Consider the following 14,381-nt stretch of genomic DNA (forward strand, 5'->3'; position numbering starts at 1 on the left):
TCTTTTCCCTCTCTTATCTTTCTTGTTATAGGTCTTCTACATGTCTCTCCTTTCTTCCTACATACTTATGTCCTTGGATTTCTTTCTTTGTATCTCATTTCCTTCCTTGCCCTGCCCTGACTCCTCACCTCACTTTATATTTTCCCCTCTGTTCCCTCTTCCTATCCTTTCTCCTTCCCCTGCCCTCTCTTTTCTAGATACAGATGGAATTAAAGAACTTTGAATTTTTATTATTTATTGCATATACTTTTAAAAATTTTTATTTATTTATTTACATATTTGTTTCAGGGGTACAGGTCTGTGATTCAACAGTCTTACACAATTCACAGCACTCACCATAGCACATACCCTCCCCAATGTCCATCACCAGCCACCCCATCCCTCCCACCCCCCTCCACTCCAGCAACCCTCGGTTTGTTTCCTGAGATTAAGAGTCTCTTATGGTTTGTCTCCCTTTCTGGTTTTGTAGGGGAAGGGAGGGAAAAATGCATATACTTTTGAACACATTTTTTTCCTAATTTAAAAAGCAGTCTTTAAGTAGATGAAATCTCTATGACCCTTTTTCCTTGGTCTGTAAAAGGGCAGTGATAAAACTGATTTTTTAAAAAAGTTAGGAAGAAAGTGATTTAAGTCACTTTTCAGGGAGATGTGTGAGTCCTAAGCTAACTCTTACCTCTCTTTATAATTGCCTCCCAACAGGAAAAAAAAAAAAAATCCCTGCCCATTATTATACACATTATCAAATGGTTAATTTAACTGATTTATCTGAATTGGTTTGTGACAAAATCACAGCTAATCTAATGTCTTGGTATAAATTAGAAAACTATGTGCCCTCTTTAGAACACTATTATTTTCTGTTGAAAATTGTTGTAATACACTGATTTTATGAAAAAAACCCACATATTTTTACTGCTTTACCAATTTATAAGTCCTGCTTACAAATATTCATATCTATGACTTTTACCATGTGACTGGTACCCCAAAGGTTGTGCAGTGCACAACTCCCACACTGTATGTGGAGACACAAATGAGGTGGACTAATGTTGAACTTTGAGGTACATTGATGGAAGCTTTGGGGGTAGGATCCTGGAAGACCTGTAGATTTCACAGGTAGAAAATATAAAAGAAATGGAATGAGTTTTGCTAATGGAGTATGTTTGGATTACTCTTTTCTCTGACTTTATTAGTGGGCACACAGGCACCGAGCTTTGTTTATAGTGCTGTAATCATTGGATTCTTTGACTTTAAACAGCAGGAAGATTCTTCCTTAGTTAAGAATGGAGGTTGAGCATGCTGGCATTTATGGTAAACCAGGCTTAAAGTAATGTTCTCATAGCAGGGCTGGTTGACACCTTCAAATTTAATCAGCTAAGAATAAATGTGAGTACACTCATAAATATGAGTACAGCAGAGAGCTGGTGCTAGCACAATATTAAGGGTCTGAAATTATTTCCAAAAAAGCAGAATTTCTCAGTGAGTTACAACCTAGTATAAAATTAGCCTATGACTCCATGAAACAAATTTTCTACCAGTTGGTTGTCTTTGGATCAAAAGGGTTTAAGGCAGGATGGAGATCTCTACCTTGATTATTTTTTTCCTTCTTCAAAGCTGCCTCATGTCTTTACAGTTTTTAAAAATGTTTTCTGAAGCAAAGCATTAAAAAAAAAATCACAGACAAGCCATTTGTGGTTGAATTTGAACAGAACCAATTTAGATTACAAATGCTCAGGCTTCTGCATATTTTTGTGCCAAGACAGTTTATAGTAGTAGTTCCCATGGCTAACAGTACTAAGTTATTGAAATGATCTCAATAAAAATGGCATTCCATTAAAAATGGAGTTTTTTCTTTTCTTATGCTCTTGTGAATTGGTCTGGCTTTTAAAATTTTTTCTTTTTTGAAGAAATGTTTGTCAGTCAAATGACAATAATGCTGTCACTAGGTAAGATTCTTCCAAGTACAATGAGATATAAAGTACTTTTGAGACCGTCTAGCAAGGTTGCCGTACAGATTTAATACTGCTTATTAAAAGTTTCAGGCTTCAGGGTCTCAAATATGTATATTTGGAATGGCCAGATAAAGCCTGTTCCGTACATGATCAGACTGACTCTACCATATGTCAATCATTCATTTACTTTTATTATTGATGGGTTCTTCTCTTGTCATTACGAATGCATGAGATAGTAGAATAAGCCCAAGTTGTGTTATGTAGATCTGGTTACTATGTTTCTGTAGGCAATTTACTTTGCTCCTCAGAATCAACTTCTTTATCTACATAAAGGGGTTAACAGAGCCTTCCAGGCAGGGTTTGTGTGAAGATTAAATGATGACTATGCATAAAGCCTCAATAAATTTTCACTTACATATTTCCTTATTGGAGTATCACATTGTCCATATGATCTTCTAAAGCCTTTGACCAAGTGTCACATATGAAACTCTGAAACCTCTAAGGAGGGCAAAATTATTAGTTATGTGGTGTTCACAGGGACAGTCCTGTTCAATGGCTCTTATCTTATGTTCCTAGCTTTTGTGTCCCGGGAGATTTGACATTTTGCTGAATCCTATACTAGGATTCTAGGTTTCTTTTTCTATGGCTCAAACTATAGCCATGTGTATGTTCTTGAGGCTGGTATGAATTTGGGGTGAAGATTTAATGATCTCATGATTTTATCACATGCTTGGCAGATAATTTTATGTGATTGGTTTAGAATACACAGAATGCATTTCAACAAATGGAAACTTTACTATCCATGCTTACTTGGAAAATGTAATGTAGACTGAAAGATAAAAATCCCAGCATTTTAGATCATCCTTTTTTTTAGTGGGAGGTGTGGGATAGGAAAGATTTAACTTTTAGATTCTGTGTGATATATAACATAAAGGAACATATGAGTAATCATTTTATATACACAAGACACTTAAGTACTAATCAAAGTATGTTAATATATACATATTTTTTTCCATGGGCTTGGGTTATTCTTTCTTTTGTGCTTTAACATATGGAAATAGAAACCTTGCAAACCTCTGAGGCAGCCATTCAGTGGAAGATTTAGTTTCACATCTCTCTTCTTAATCCAGAGTTTTGTTAATAAACCTTATTGCTTTCCCAGATCCCTTACATTCTCCTTAGTATTAAAAACCATAGAGCTGGCCCACAGGTATGACCTTTCCTCTCCCAGCTGAAGAAACCCGGCTCATGGCAACTTCTTTTGTTCCCCTCCAGGGCAATGAAGGTCCAGCAATTGCATCTTTTCTACAATTCTTTGAAAAACTGACTGAAACTTTTCTTTTCTTAGTCTAACTTCCAGAATCTTACACGTGAATAGAGTTATTTTTATTCTGATGATGGAGAGAAGTTTTGAGAAACTACCTGTTGGGCTTCGCTTAGATATGCTTTGCTGGGCATGTGAAGCAAATAGTGACAGGCTTTCACCCTACAAATAAAAGATGTGTGAAGTGGGGGCAGGGGAATGGGGATGGTTTGGCTGAATAACCTCATGGGTCAGCCTCTTTTTTTTTTATGATGGTAGAAAAGGAACTATCAATTCTCAGCATCATCTCAAGGGAAGGGTTTGTTTTTCACTTGTTCTTTTATAAAAAGAGAAGGGGTTTATTTTCAGAGAGGGGATAGAAATTTAATGAAATCTAATCAATTTTGAGTGTCTCTAATGTGCCAGGTAGCATACTAGAGAGAGCCGTCAAAAACAGAAACAATACAAGACAGATCATTAGAAAGAAACAGGAAGGTATTACAAAACAAGGATAGGGTGACACAATGGAACCAGGAGTGAAGTTAAAAAGGTTTTGAGTGAAGATATACCCTTCGCAGAGGTGGGCTCAGAACTTGTTAGTAGCCTGGGCATCCTACGACCACCATGACCATGGGGTAAAAACAAAAAGATTGCTCATGTGAAACAGACATATTCTTGGTTCTAAAGTCAGATGGACCTCGTTCTAGTGTAGAGATCAGCAGCTGGAAGCGTTGGGTTACTCTGGTCCCCATGTATATTTTGAACTTTCAAGTTTTTTTTTTTTTTTTTTTTTTTGGTATCAGTAATGGGCAGAAGAGGTGAGAGAGTAAATTCAGATGTTCCTTTCTTTCCCTTTTGAGACTTCTTGTTCCTTATCATCCCTTCTAAAACAGTGAATCCCACAAAATTCGGTTTAGATTTGTTTAGTTTGCACTTCTAGTGTCTGTTTGACTTTGGCAAGTGGGACTCTGAAATGTTTGGGAGAGGAAAACAGAATTCACACTCTGCTATGCACTAACATTTCTTTCAGTATTGAGACACAGATCCCTCCCAAGAAACGTGTTCCTTTTCTGTGTTTCCCAGAGCTTTCACCTTTGTTATGACATTTCTGCTTGATTTAGAGTAGAGAAGAAGTTAAAATGACCTAGGAAATCTACTAACTGAATAAAAGCCATCTGAAGCCTTGAGATTACTTAATACCCAGATGGCTAAACCATGGAGGCCAACCCCTCCCGGTTCATGATGTATCCAGTTAGGCCTAGAGTAAGTCACATACCTCGTCTGACCTTGCCCTTTGCCATGGTCCTCTTTCTCAGCAATTGGAAAGGAGCAGATTCCTTCTCCATGCTTTTCTTCTTGTTGCTTAGTGCAGGCTTCTTTGGGGCACACTCTTCCTTTCATTTCCACACAAAGGTGCCCTGGGCTGTCCCAGAATTTAGTTTTGGGAGCAATGACTAAACTTTGTCAATCATAAAAGTATTTCCAAATCTCTGGCCCATAGGTAGTTTCAGCAAATGTCTAATAGATATCCTTCAATTTAAAATGCTAATTATGGGGATTTCATATATCACATTTCCGGGCATGTTTACCCCCACCCCCCCTCCCCTTTAAGGGTGCACTTCTATCTGTTTAATATCTATTCTGTGTAAACCCGTGCTGAATACACATTCCTGCCTTCCCTATGGATCACAGATAATTCTAGTTCGTGTGCAATGGCCTTTTGATCCTAAGCAGCTCTTGGGATATGATGGAATGGCATGGATTCTCACCTGTTCACTAAAATATGCCATCCGAGGATAAATATTTCATAGAATTAGATTTTTCATCCTCTTAAGAGGATGCTCTAATGTTTTTCTCTTTAAGAGACAGCAGGATGAGATGAAGAGACTTAGATTTTTATTCAGACCTAATTAGTTAGTGAATGTGTGACTTTGGGAAAATTATTTCATTTTCTGAGCTTAGCTACATTATTGCAAAAAGTGGTACCTAATATGTGGGGTTGCTACTGTAATTAAATAAGTGAGTTCATGTAAAATATTTAATATGATACAGTGACTGGCATGTTGTAAACTCTTGATAAAATTTGACTATTATTTTAGGAGTGTGGTTTTAGTCAGGAGTAAATGAGATGATTTTTATAAAGTTTTTACCCGAGTGCTGGGGTCACAGTATATAGAAGACACTTGATAAATGTTTGATCCTTTTATTTCTTATCTAGATTTTCAACTTCCTTCCATTTCTTTCCTTTAACCCTTACCCTATCAATGCAATGCAGAGGAATTAAGTGCTTCCAAGCTTTGCTTAGGATTTGGGGATCTCACAACATCCAAACTCAAAGCTAAATGAAATCTAGAGCAGTGGTTCTGCCACTGTCTGGAGACATTTTTAGTTGTCACTGTTGGAGGGAGGATGATGCTAGACATCTAGTGGGTAGAGGCCAGGGATGCTGTTAGATATCCTACATTGTATAGGGCAGAACCCACCCTCATAGAACAACAAAGAATTATCCCACCCAAGATACTGGTAGTGCCAAGGTCGAGAAACCCTGGTCTAGATATGCATATTCTCTGCATTTAGGAAACCCAGAAGGATTCAGAATGGGTGATGAAGAGAGGGACGGTGGTGAGTTTGGAGTTGCAAATACTTGGCTAATTTATAGAATTTATTCTCCACCAAAAATAGCTATCTTCCCCATGACAATTATCTATAAAATAGAATAGAATAAAATAGAATATAGTACTATCCCACATACCAAAGAATTGATGTGGTATTTGTCCTTTGTCCCTGTTTCTGGAACAGAGGTCCTAAAACCCTTGAAATTTCCTAAGTGATAAGAACTATAAAGGTGTCTTTTGTTAGGTTAAGGTTACTTTGGGACCACACTTAAGGATGGGGCTGGCTGCCTGGAAACCCGCCCCCCCCCCAGGTGATTAGAGGGTTAGAACTCTCAGTCTTAATCCCCTGACCTCCTGGGGGAAGGGATGGAGATGGAATCACTTGCAATGACTAATGGTTTAATCACTCATGCCTATATAATGTAGCTTCCATAAAGACTGATAGGACAGGGTTAGGAGAGCTTCCAGGTTGGAGAGTGCAGGGAGACCTGGAGAGAGTGGCGTGCTTGGAGGGGGCTCTGTGCTCCTCCCTGTATTTAGCCCCATATGGCTCTTCCATCTGGCTGTTCCTGAGTTGTACCATTTTAAAATAAGCTGGGACTCTAATAAGCAAAATGTGTCTCTGAGTCTGTGAGCGACTCTAGCAAATTAATAGAACTTAAGGAGGGGGCTGCTGGAAACTCTGATAAGCTCTGATAAGACTGGTATCTCAACTCCAGGTGGGGGTAGTCTTGTGGGACAGACCTCTTAACATATACAGTCTAATGCTATCTCTGGGTAGATAGTATCAGATTTGAGTTGAATTGTAGGACACCCAGCTTGATGGTGTGAGAAACACCCCCTCTTCCTGCCCCACACACATTGGAATTGTGTTCAGAACCCCTTTAATGGATATATTTTCTTGTCTTATACCAAACTTCATTTTAAATACACTCTCAGACCAGATAGTCATGTTTTGAGAATCCCTGGTAGGCAGAATAGGTTTTAAACTACCAAGGGAGATCAGCATTGAAGAATTTAACAACCATAGTGAATTAATACTCAACCACTGTTTATGATTCCTCTGATGGAGGAATCATAATCCTTGCGGCCCTGAGAGGCAGGGGCCCTTGAGCCCACTTGCAGCTCCCTGGAACACTCAGCCGATTGCTCTACAAGAGCATGCCCCCTTATCAGCTTAAGCAGCTCCAGTTGTAATGTTGACAAGAGGCTGGGCACTGGGTTTAAAGGTTAAAAAAGAAAGAGTATATGAGAGAGTGTGAAAAATTAAAAGTAAAATTCTTTTGGATATTTTCTACAAAGATACAGACAGCTTGATTGTTTCTTTTGCCTCCTGTTTTCTCAGATCAGACTTGGTCAGTAATGCCTTATGTATCTCAGTAAAACTCTGCCCATTTCCTGGTAACTCTGGGGAAGACTGTTTATTTTTAGTGAGCTGGGAGGAGGGTAACAGGAAGGAGGGATCCACATAGAGATTATTTTTATGTTTTCCTCAGGAATATCCTGAATATTCCTCATGTTGCATGAAGACTGTGCTTTAATGACCTTCAGATGTAAAAGTAACTGTATTTTTAATATATATATTTCTTTCTTTTATTTTTTATTTTTTAAAATTTAAATTCAATTAGCCAAGCTGTAGTACATTCCTTGTTTTAGATGTAGCATTCAACAGTCTGTCAGTTGTATATAACACCCTATACTCATTGCATCACGTGCCCTCCTTAATGCCCATCACCCAGTTACACCATCCCCCCCACCTACCTCCCCTCCAACAACCCTCAGTTTGTTTCCTATAGTTAAGAGTCTCTCATGGTTTGTCTGCCTCTCTGATGACTTCCCATTCAGTTTTCCCTCCTTTTCCCTACGGTCCTCTGCCTTGTTTCTTATATTCCACATATGAGTGAAACCATATGATAACTATCTTTCTCTGATTGATTTACTACCTATATTTCTGATTAAAGACAGAGGACAGCTATCCAGGTATGAAGAACTGTGGGGCCAGGAAGGTGAGCCACCTTTGGTGCCACCTTTTCCTTGGGAGTATATGCTGATTCTAGAAGGGGGCTAAGAGTCTAGAAAACTGAATGGCATTTTGGACAACCTTGCAGAGCTGGGGGCAGGAACCATGATTGAGGGCCTATCAGATAGGGAGCCTTATGACCCCCCCCCATTCACTTTGTGTTGGGACCCTAAGGACTGCATCCTAGTAATAATGGCAACCTGAAGTAGACAGATCCTCAAAGGGACTTAAGTTCAGACTTGTATATCTCAAGTTTATGAAGTCAGAATGAAGTGATCACATATGGCTCATACATTCAGGAACCTGGCAGAAGCAAATGGAAATACTTTTTGGAAAAGATGACATGATGACCTCAGCCTAGGCTTAAAATTATTTTTATAAATGATTTTGCAAATACAATACCTAATAAAAAATAACCAGACATTACAAGACAAACATGAAAATGAACAGAAGAAGAAAATCAAATAGCATAGGTATATAGCAGCCTTGGATATTGAAGTCCTCAAGATAAACTTTAAAATAACTATAATTTTACTTTTTATGTTGAAGGACTTAAGAGACAAAAATGAGGCTATTTCAGAAAACCAGAAATGGCAAAATAGACTCCAGTGGATATTCTCAAAATGAAAAATACAGTACGAGAAGTTAAGAGTGCAATGGGGGGGGGTGTTAACAGTAGATTTGTCAGAGCTGAGGAATGAATTACAAATTAGAAGATAGGTTAGAATGCAGAATGAAGCACAGAGAAATTAAAAAGAGGGAGAATAAGTACACAGGAGATCCAAAGAGAAAGCTTGGCATATGGCCAATTGGAGTGCAAAAAAGAGAAACAGAAGTGAATCGGAGCAGAGATCATATTTGTCCAAATACTGACTGAGAACTTTCCAAAATTGATGAAGAACATCAAGGAACAGCGAAGGAAGCCCTGGGAACACTAAGTAGGCAAATAAAAATAAATGTATACTCTGCCACATAACAGTTAAACCGTGGAAAACAAAATCAAATGATCTTTAAAATAAACCAAGATTACCTTCCAAGACGCAGAAAGTAGACTGAGAGCCAATTTCTAAATAGTAATAAAGCTCGCCAGAAGATAATGGAATGTATCTGAGGTGCAGAAACAAAGTACAAGCCAAGTTAGAATTTTATGTTCAGTAGATGTATCCTTCAAGTAATAATGTCTGCATGAATTTAGAGTATCTATTGGATAAAATGGCAATAATATGTAAGTTGGGAAGATAATAAGTAGGAGTGAAGATGTTTTAATGTCCTTAAATAGTCAAGATTGCAAGTTGTGATCTCTCGGCTAAACCCTAAGGGAATGGTAATACAACAGATAACTTCCAAGAAAAAAAAGGGGGGGGATGGGATTATAAAAATAATCTAGTGAGGAAAGGGTGGTCTTTTCATAAGCGGACTTGGGCAAATGGCTGTCCACATGAGAAAAAAAGAAACCCAGAAACTAGACTCCTGCATAAAAATCAGTTCCACTGTAAATGTACTCTAAATGTGAAAGGAGATCGTACTCTAAACATGGAAGGAGGAATAATAATGTTTCTAGAAGATAATTTAGGAGAGCAACTTTGTGAACTCAGGACAGGTAAAGACTTTTTAAACAGGACAACAAAATGCCAGAAAAACCAACCAACCAACCGAACAAAAAACCCAAAACCCAAAAACCAACCAACCAAACAAAAAACCCCCAAAAAATCAACAACAAAAAATCCCCCTCTCCTAAACCCAAACATTAAAACAACCACCACCACCTCCACCTCCACAACAGCAAAAACAGATTGACAAAATTTGACTATATTAAAATTAGAAAGTTCTTTCATTCAAAGACATCATTAAGGGAGTGAAAAGGCCACAGAATGAGAGAAGATATTTGCAACACATATAACCAACAGAGGCTCATATCTAGATATAAAAATTCCTACAATGAATATGAAGAAGAAACAATCTGATAGAAAAATGGACAAGGGACTGGAACAGAGATTGTACAAAAGAGATATCCAAATGGCCAATAAATAAATGAAAAGGCAGTTGGCAACATTAGTCATCAGAATCCCAAGGAGATATCACTACATTAGCTAAAATTAAAATTATAGGTGATACCAAGTGTTGGTAAGGATTTGAAACAATAAAAACTCTCTTATCTTCAGGGTTGGTGGGAATTTGGAAAACCATTTGGTATTATCTACTAAACTTTCTCAGATAGGTGTACCCTGTGATCTAGATATTTCATTCCCAGGTTTATACCCAACAGAAATGCTTATGCACCAAGAGACATATACAAGAATATTCATGGCACAATTATTTGCAGTAGCCCCAAAATGTACATGACTCAAAATGTCCATCAACAGTAAAATGAATAAATGAATTGGCACATTCATACAATGGGACGTGATACAGTAATGAAAGTGAATGTGCTAATACCAAGTGGAAGGGCTCTAGCAAACGTAAATGTTACGTGAAAGAAGCCAGACACAAAGGGAAATATTCTGTGTAATTCCATTTATATAATATTTAAAAACCAGACAAAACTAAAAGATAATGTTTAAGGATATATGCTTAGGTGATGACACTACAAAGAAAAATACAAAAAAAAGTAATTGCTGTATTGTCAGGATAGTTATCTCTGGCATGGGACAGAGCCTATAGTTATTGGAAGGAGGCATGAGGGATATTTTTGTGGTACAGGAAATGTTTTACTTCTTTACCCTCGTGGTGGTCTCTATAATAACTGCTTGAGCTGCACACTCTTTCATTTCTTGCGTGTTTCACTATGTGTGTTATGCTTCATGGATAAAAGCAAGGTAATGGGGCAAATAAACCAAATGATGAACTAGTATCATGCTGACAAGCAGACAGATACAGGTCCTAAATTTTTAACTGAGCCTTCCTATGGTTGGTTCACTCCCTGTTTATAGCCTAAATAATGCATTCACAGGGCTGTAGTGATAAAATGTCAAAATGAGGAAATGGAAATTTGTCCTACTTTTGGATGCCTCTTCACCTTTGGCCAATTTCCAGTTCCACAGAGATCTGAGAGTTTTATAGGCATTCACCATTACAGGTCAGCTTTGATTTAAAGATCTGACTTGAGGGAAGATCTTGAAAAACAAACACTTGTGGGAGAGCTAAGCTTTATATATTTGCAGGACAGGGTTAGGTTTGGTATTATTTGTGGCTGCCACAAACCAAAGGAAATCAGAGCAGACATTTTCAAAAGATGGTCTCTGAAATATTCATTATGTTCAGTCCTGAGAGATACCTGCAAGGATTTTTTTAAAGTTACTGTGACCAAAAGGCAAGGTGGATTTTCTTACTTTGTGCCAATATATCACAAAGCAAATCCTATGTTCTAGCATCTAATTTACAAACCACTGCATTTTTTCCCAATACATATAATATGTATCATTTAGGTGCTGGTAATTGTGATGAAAATAAGATTTTACAAGAAAGAGTGGGGTTCATGAGGTTGTATCCTAGTAAGGAGGGCCGACTGTCCTACTGGAGAGTAGCATCAGCTTCTCTTGGCATATCTAAATTGCTACCATAAATCCAAAGCTCAATATATTTAACTTAAAATTGATAATGGCAGGTGGGTTCTGTTGACACTTTACTGGTGATCTCAGACCTTATAGATGCAAGTGTTATGTAGAGCTTTCATACAATACACATTTGTTGAGCATCTACCCCACACATTTGAATATATCAGTGCTGGAAAATTCAACCTCTATGGACACAATATATAAAAAGAAAGAAACACAGACACACACACTCTGACCATGGATTAAAGGGCTCCCCTGTGCAGGCACTGTGATCTGCTCCGTACTTTACATACGCAGCCCTGATCCTCAAAACGGCCTTGCAAAGATGTTAGAGAAAAGGAAGTTGAAGCTCAGAGAGATTAAGTTACATCCCCATGGCCACAGCACAAAGTGACAATGACTGTGGGAAAGGAAAATACCGTTTTACTCCGGTGCTCCCAGGTATATGACGAATACCTGTTTTTTTTTTTTTTTTTTTTTTCCTGGCTTGTATGACTTAGACTAAGCTGCACATTTGCTTTGAAAGACTCAGTCTATTTGTGTATAAATGATAGGATGTTTACTCTTCTAGATGAAAGTAAAGAGTAAATCTGCACTACCACAAAATGGGGGAATGATTTGTCTGCAACATGCACAGAAAATAAATGTCTCCCAGGCAAGAGTCAAATAGTTCTGTGAAGGGATGAGGCAGGGCCTGCTCCCCATTTTCCTTTGAAATGCTGGCACAGGGGAACTTCAGAGGGAGATAGGCTTCGCGTGAGAACTCTGTGGGTGGTGACCGAAATGCGGTGTGTGTGCGCCATGCTCTTACCTTCTGATTGATTTTCATGGTCTCTTCGGTGTGGTAGAGAAGGAGCTTTTCACCGGAAGAAGTCAGGTTAACGTACACCTGGAGGCAGGGGTACTGAGAGAGCTTCCAGCAGTCCGGACCACAGCTGAAGGAGCAATTAAATGTTTCTGTGATGGACGCATTCACCAAGGTGCATTGAGACTCCTTGGTCCACACGCTACAGAGAAAGGGGAGAGGGAACAAACACAGGCCTGGATACTAAGAACGAGGAAGGTGTCATCAGAGGGGATCATCTGTCGACTCCTTAAACCTGAAGAATCTTTTCCAGATCTATCATACAATCTGTTTGTTAAAGTTTATGCCTTTGAATAGAGTAGCTTTAGGCCAACTGCAATATAAACATGAATAAACTTTGCCTGGCACTTGAAAACGTTTCCAGGGACTTCTGTCAGACATACTATAATATCCAGTGCTTGGTTTAAGTTAGGTTTTGACTTCCTTCTCACATTTGCTGGTAAGCATAAGGCATCTTTTATATCACAACCTGTATTCACCCTGAGTTCTACCTTGTAAGCAGCTTCCTGCCACACACCAGGCCTCACTTGTTATGTCTGCCCAGTTTGTAGGCAGTGAAGGTGTAAGGGAGAAAGGGAAGGGAAGATGGCAAAGGGCTGGGGGCACCTGACATATAACTTGATAGACAGGAGGACTGTTATCTATTTCTTTACAGTCTTTCTAATAAGGGAGAAAAGGTAACTCCACCCTTTTATTGTACCAAAAGCAATCACTTGTGGCATCTGTCTTCACCCTACTTGGTGCTTATATACATTGCCAAAACTCTGTAAGGTGGTATTAACTTTTTTAAAAGGTGAAGGTCAGAGAAATCAGGAAACGGGTAAGGGCACACAGCTAGTAAGTGATGGAAACAGTCATTCTACCCACTCCTGTATTTCTCGAAGACCCAGGCTCATTCCATGGCTTTGTGTTGCCTCCCTTTGAAAACAGTGGCAAAGAGACCCTTCTATGGAGATAATGGGTTCATGTCAGTGCCCTAGGAACCTCTATTAGAAAGATCAAAAAAAGGAAAAAAAACCCTCCAGCTGCCCATTGGTTAGTTTTCACTCCAAAATACTTATAATTTTATGATCAAGGATAATATTTGTGATTAAGAAGTGACACGCTGGCAATCAAAGTTTTACTTCTGGGTATAAGCTGATTACCAGAATGATCAGAAAACAGCACATTTTCTTTGCAGATTAATACCCCCTCCGTTGGCTGGACATGTGTTGACTTCCCTTTTCATGTCCGACTTCATGCCAGGCCAGGATATTAGCCCTTGCCCCCTCCGGTGTGGCAAGTTGTATTTTCCTAGGGCATGGATGGTCAGATTTTGCTTATACAAAGGGGAAAAAAATCTCAGATGGTTCTAAGCAGGTGTGAAGATCTGAAGGCGGTTTGGGGATGAGTGAACACTCAGGCCTGAGGCGTCAGCGCTTTCCCTGAGAAGAAGCACAGCTGAAGACATCAGAGACACAGCGCGGAGCAGCCACAAACGGGGAAGATGATGACTTAATTTTAGCAAATTACTGTATTTCTGCTACATTTTGCTTCTAAAACGAAAGTATTAATTTAGGCGGAGAAATGAATGCCACAAAATCGCTTGATTCTCTTTCAGAGCGAAATCTCAATTTTTCATTGGAAAGGGCCTCGTTTCTTTAAGCTGAGCCACTGTGAGACTTTCCCCATTAGTTACAGCAATGCCAGGCTGCCCTGTGCTCAAAGTGTCCAATTTATGGACAACAGTTAGCTAGAGAGGCTGTGGGGATTTATCATGCGGTTCGCTCAGGGGGAAGTACACTTGCTGTTTCAGTATTTAATGGCCTCCCTATCTATTCAGTAAACCTAGGGCAAATATTAAAATGAAAAGGGTTCAGACTCTGTTATTGTTAAAAGTTGATGCATAGCAGTGTTTCTCAGCCTTGACAGCACATTAGGATCACTGGGGGGAACTTTGAAAGATACTGGTAACTGGGTCCCACTACAGACCATTAAATCTGACCTTCTGGGGGCGATGGTGGGGGTGCTGGGCATCAGTGTTTTTTAAAGTTTCTCAGAAAATATAAATGTGCAGTTGAGAACCACCGAGGTGTGGG

At 38.9% G+C, this 14,381-nt stretch overlaps 1 protein-coding gene across 7 annotated transcripts in view; it reads right to left on the minus strand.

Moving 5' to 3' along the window:
- The window catches only part of KCNMB2 (potassium calcium-activated channel subfamily M regulatory beta subunit 2), a 226,203-nt gene that overhangs the window by 2,145 nt on the left and 209,677 nt on the right, over positions 1–14,381 (minus strand). For 6 of the 7 annotated variants that reach the window (XM_025869473.2, XM_073896989.1, XM_073896976.1 and 3 more), the window contains one exon: positions 12,250–12,445. In XM_025869473.2, the coding sequence (XP_025725258.1) occupies positions 12,250–12,445 (196 nt within the window). Of the gene's footprint in view, positions 1–8,914; positions 8,992–12,249; positions 12,446–14,381 lie in introns of all 7 variants that reach the window. The other variant, XM_073896999.1, reaches the window with a different exon arrangement.

The sequence above is a fragment of the Callorhinus ursinus genome, unplaced genomic scaffold (genome assembly GCF_003265705.2).
Source record: "Callorhinus ursinus isolate GAN/ISIS: 27379988/994484 unplaced genomic scaffold, GSC_fseal_2.0 scaffold1, whole genome shotgun sequence".
NCBI lineage: Eukaryota > Metazoa > Chordata > Mammalia > Carnivora > Otariidae > Callorhinus > Callorhinus ursinus.